Genomic DNA, 5,108 nt, shown 5'->3' with positions numbered 1-5,108 from the left:
TCAATCCATGTTCTCCTTTGGCCGCAAATTCGAGCTTCCCACCGCACTGCTTTTGTTCGCGCTCTGGCTTTTTCTCGTCAACTTCGCGTAATGCAATCCACACGCGTTGCAAAGTGTCCTCGCTCCATCAGGTCCTCTCCTCCACTCCGGAGTCTCTGCACGGTTGCAGCTATGACATCTACCCGGAGGAGCCGCTCTACCTCTCCTCTTCTTCGTGTCCATGCCCGCGAATCCACCCATCTTTCCATCATCGGAGTCCTGGAACTGGCCTCCGTAAGGGTGCTGTTGTTGATGTTGCAGATCCGCGTGGGAGGCTGAAGGTGCTTGGTCTTGGAAGAGGTTATTCTGCTTTCTTTGATCGGCGACTTGTTGCTCGTGGACAGCTTGTTGTGTAAGGATCACGTCGCGAATTTTGAGGAGCGAGTCAAGCTGGACGCGAGTTTTCGCGACCATGTCGTCGACTTCCACGATCCCAGGAAGGGTGGACATGCTTGGACCAGAGCGTTGGGTCTGGTGCATGCGGTCACCGTAGCGGCGGGAGAAGTCGCTCAGGATTCCACTCGTAGCGGCGATCTATCGTACGTCAGCGAGAATCTACATTATCATTTTCTTCGCAATATTACCTCGTTCAAAGCTGATTCCAAATCGTAGAAGTCCAAGTGACGCTTCACGTTGTCACCATATGCTGCCTGGCCGGGTTGTCGATCATTGAAGCGCTCACTACCACCTGACTTCCATACCGGTGGTGCCGTTGCTTGCTGTGAGGCGTATGCCGTAGACGGTGGGAAAATGGGTCCTGCGGAAGTGGTTGCAGGAGGTGCTGCATTCGCGTATCTCGGAGGGTAGGGCGTGTACCCGTAAGGGGTCGTGGCCGGTGGCGGCATAGATCCATTCGTCTGCGGCGGAGGCGAATCATAGCCGGAGCGACCTTCTGGTGCACGAGAGAACGCGTTGCTCTGAGGTGTCCTTGTATGCTGAGCAGGTTTCGCTTCTGCAGGAGAGGGGTACGAAGCCCTAGGTGCATCTGCAGATGGGTACGGAAGTGCAGAGTCCGCACGATACCGCGTTTGAGATGGGTATGAAGAGCTGTTGTTGGAGAAAGAACTCGGAGAGGTGTGTGGCGGCTCCATCGGATACGTTCGTGTGATCGTTTTCGGCGATGCAGGAGCGGTAGATATTGGTTGTGTGAGATGAGACGATTGTAAGGAAGGCGGTTGTTGCGAGAGTGTCGTTCCAAACGCGGTCTGGCCATCTCCCAACGCTTCCGAGATCGATGGCAGTGATTGCCTCGCAGTGTATTTGGCAGAATCCTTGTCGTGTTCGCTGGCAAGCCGTGACTCAGGCGGAGTGTTCGCTGGCCGTGGAGCGCCTGACCATGTATTTGTTTGCATGTTTGGAGGAGGCGGCGGTGGTGCTGGGTGGCCTGCGTGGTTGTGCGCATATGGTGGGGGAGGACCGGGAGGATAGTGGAAGGTCGGGCTGGCGCCGGCGCTGGTCGACAAACTATGCGGCGGGCCGGTGTTGCGGTTGTTCTGATATGCCTCCTCTTCGCGCTTGACCTTGTCCACATCGAGATATGTGAGTGCGGGTAGCTGTGGTCTGTATCGAAGGATTGTCAGTTCGATGTGGCGTGGATGTGGAGACATGGCCAGACGACCCGTCATGAGCACGCGACCAGACATACCTGCGATTTGTAGTGTCCATGGTGTGAGAGAAGGAGATGGTGTCGACAAGGCGACTGTGTGCGGCGTTGTTGAGCGATCAGAGTGGAAACAGTATCGGCAACTCCGTCGTGGCGGACAAAGATCGGTGCGGCGAAGTTGATCAGATCGGTGAGGTCGGATCGAGGGCCAGCTTGAACGATGGGCCGGCCGATGTTCGACTGGCAAGAATAAGGTGGTGGCGACGATGATGCCTCGAGTTCGGTGAGGTGGTGTGTGTCCGGGAGAAACAAGAGGGCGCGGTGGTGGAGGTAGAGTGGTGTGGTGTCAAAGTGAGGCTCGAGTGTGGTTCTGAGTGTGGATAATCGAAGGCGGCGGGATGGCGCTGGGCTGGCAAGGCAAGTGGCAGCGACGGAATCTAGCAGATCCAGTCCCAGTCCTCTTGGTACTAGCAGAAGCAGATCCCGTGGGCGAGATCCCTGAACCACAGCCGGGAAGATTCAATGCACGGACGGGACGATGCCGATGTGAGATGTGATGATGATGACTGCATGTACCGAGACAGAACCGAAGTTACAGCGTCGATGGGGCCAGTGCAGTGAATAGAACGGTTTGGATGTTATTCTTCGTCGAGAGAGACAGTTACCACGGTCAGACCATCGTCGAGACGGTTGCTGTCAAGACAAGTTATACCAATTCAATCCACACGATAGAGGCGAATACTGTGGACACGAGAGGATTGAGCTACATTCGTTTAGCGCGGTAGGTACAACGGAGAACATCTGAATCCATCTCCGATCTGCCTGCTTAGCAAAGTCGGACCAACCCAGCACCCAAGCGGTATCGTGCAGGCCGGTATGTCTATATGTTGACTTTCGAGAACAGGCACAACGACAACGAACATCTCAGCCGCATGATGATGAACAACAGCACTGCCGCTGAAGGAGATACATGCAATCCTGCTACATGCCCATATCCCTGCTGGTCTTGTGCCATCCTACCCGCCACGCGATGCCGATCTGACAGAGATCCGATCAGAGATGCTCCTTCTGAAACGATGCACAGAAGGGCGTTGCCTGCCATCGTAAATCACGCTGCGTTGTAAGGCAGACGGCTTTTTGGCACTACACCGTCGCATACTACAGTTGAAGACCAACATGAGAACGCAGCCGACGACCAAGGAAACACGACATCCAATATTACACTTGCCCTGTAAGGACGTGGAACCGTCGTCGACGCCGTCGTTTTTGACCTTGCAGGCGACAGGTAAACCCTGGACAGAACGGCGGCCGGCCAAATCTCATCCACCCACAGATCTTGGCCCCTCGGGTCCACACGATCGCGATCCGCCAATCGCGTCGCCACCCTCTGGTGGTGCATGGATGGCCCTGTCCATCAATTATCAATCAAAGTTTTCATTGGGCTGCCACGGTATCGTATCTGATCGGATCATCTGGCAATGCACGGGTCCACGGGTCGCACGCTTCGAGTTGCCTCGGTGCCTCACTCGTGAAGGTAGTGAGATTGCAGCTCCTGACAGGTTCAACTGAGGACGACAAAGATGACAACGACGACGACGACGCGACGAAGTCGTCGGAGTCAGCGTGCACAGCCGTCAAGGTCCATATGCAACAATGCATTGTGGACCGGGACTGCAAAGTAGGTTAGAAACATGAAGTTCTACCCGACCCCGATCTCCAGGACCACCGATTTCACCCCCAGATCGCGACAAGGGCCGCCATCCGAGACGCAGCACTGATTGGTTGACTTTGACGCCTCGAAGCGAACCTCGAATCCTGCGGTGGCTGTAGTCCACAAATCCACACGGGCGAGCGGTCGTCGGACATCTGCTTGACGGCGAGATCGATTGTGGTTGCTTGTGTGCGTTCAATACATCTCTCGTACGGCGACAACTCCGTCTGGTCGAGATCATTTCTCCAATTCATTCCACTCGACAAATAGTCGACTGTTTAGCAAGGCGACACTGCTCCGTTCAGCTGTGCCGCAAGAACCTAGGCCAAGACCGAGTATACGCGAACTCTTTCATCCCGGCTCGCATCATTTCCAAAGAGCAACGATGGACCGTTGGACGACCATCAATGCCTTCTCCAGAAGTGCTTGCAGCTCGACCCAGTAAACGTGATGACGCATGTCGTCGACCTGGCAATGAGATTGAAGAAACACGTATGTTGAAGAAAGATATCCGACTGTCCATCTAGTCAGTATACGGACAGCGCACGAGTCCGACAATTGACTTGAGCACTCAATCTCAACCCTTGCACAAACTCCACCACCATCCGCTGCGTCCCGCTGTCACGACCCGATATGATCGAGAGGAACCCACACCATCCAAGCCCTGTACGGCAATTGAACGTGGAGATCGCGGCGGGTGGACAGATTAGGACATGGGACCGGGATACGCATTTCGGTCGAAGGATGGGAACTCATCGCTTCGGCCTGCGAGGTCTGCGCCGCCAGTCGATCTTTCACTCGTCTTGGATGTTGGACGGAGCGGCGCATCCTTGCGCTACCTACCAGCATGAATCTGCACGATGTCTTCGACAAGCGAAAAACGCAGGGCCCGACGAGAAAGATTCCAGCCTCGAGATTCATTGTTCCACACGGTGTTGGCGACGAACATCTTTTCCCGAAGCCACTTTGGAAGCGAGAAAAGTGGAGCGTCGAATACCGCATCGTGTAACAACCTCCCTTCAAGCAGATTGACTCGTCGCGGAGAACGTCTCCGAACTCAAGTGTTTATCGTGGAACAGCACCGAAAGGCTGGGTGAGTTGCTGCAGGGCAGCGTGCTGAATATAGAATTGCATACATCATCGACGATGATTTGTGTGGTGCTTTCGCTTGTCTGGAGCGAGCTCCGGGTTTCGTGCTGCGTTCCATAGAGCCTATGGAAGACAGGACACTCACGCGACCACATGTTGGACGCGTTTCGTGCAAGTCCAATGGAGGTCGCAGCAGCTGGTTCCTCTCTCTCTACACGTAACGTCGATACCGTTGGTATCGTTGGCACTTCGTGCAAGGCTACGCTTTTGCAAGCTTCACATGCTATCCCGGAGAGGAGCTCACGAGATGGTCAGTGTGGTGTTGAACTCTCCCTACTGTGCTCATCTCAACCGAGTCTACCAAGGCTTTGTCCGACCAGCAAGTGGCATTGCCCATTGTTCATTTAACTCCATGAAGTCGCAATCTCGGATCATTAATTTACAGTTTCCAGTCCTCCGCCATCCCACGTGGCAGGGCGCAACCACGAGCAAGCTAGCGAAATATACCGGCAGATGGGCTGAACTCTCCATCTCGCGCGACTTTGGACCCCATGGCAAAGTTCCGTCTCGTCTACTGTCAATTCACACGCCGCGCACTCTGCTAATGACTCTGCTCAGATTTAGGTGTCATCGTTGCCGATGAGCGGCCTCCAGTCGTCCATGAAA

The 5,108-nt window shown here is 54.8% G+C and overlaps 1 protein-coding gene across 1 annotated transcript; it reads right to left on the bottom strand.

The window, feature by feature from the left end:
- MYCGRDRAFT_107643 (uncharacterized protein) lies at positions 1-1,829 on the bottom strand (the record flags this gene model as incomplete). The annotated part of the gene is made up of 3 exons (XM_003856624.1): positions 1-573; positions 624-1,599; positions 1,685-1,829. 3 exons carry the CDS (start codon positions 1,702-1,704, stop codon positions 1-3), a joined length of 1,569 nt encoding a protein of 522 aa, XP_003856672.1.
- Between the last annotated feature and the right edge of the window lie 3,279 nt (positions 1,830-5,108).

The sequence above is a fragment of the Zymoseptoria tritici genome, chromosome 1, assembly GCF_000219625.1.
Source record: "Zymoseptoria tritici IPO323 chromosome 1, whole genome shotgun sequence".
Taxonomy (NCBI): domain Eukaryota; kingdom Fungi; phylum Ascomycota; class Dothideomycetes; order Mycosphaerellales; family Mycosphaerellaceae; genus Zymoseptoria; species Zymoseptoria tritici.
The sequence above is the reverse complement of the archived record's forward strand: the minus strand, read 5'-3'. Positions and strand labels throughout refer to the sequence as shown.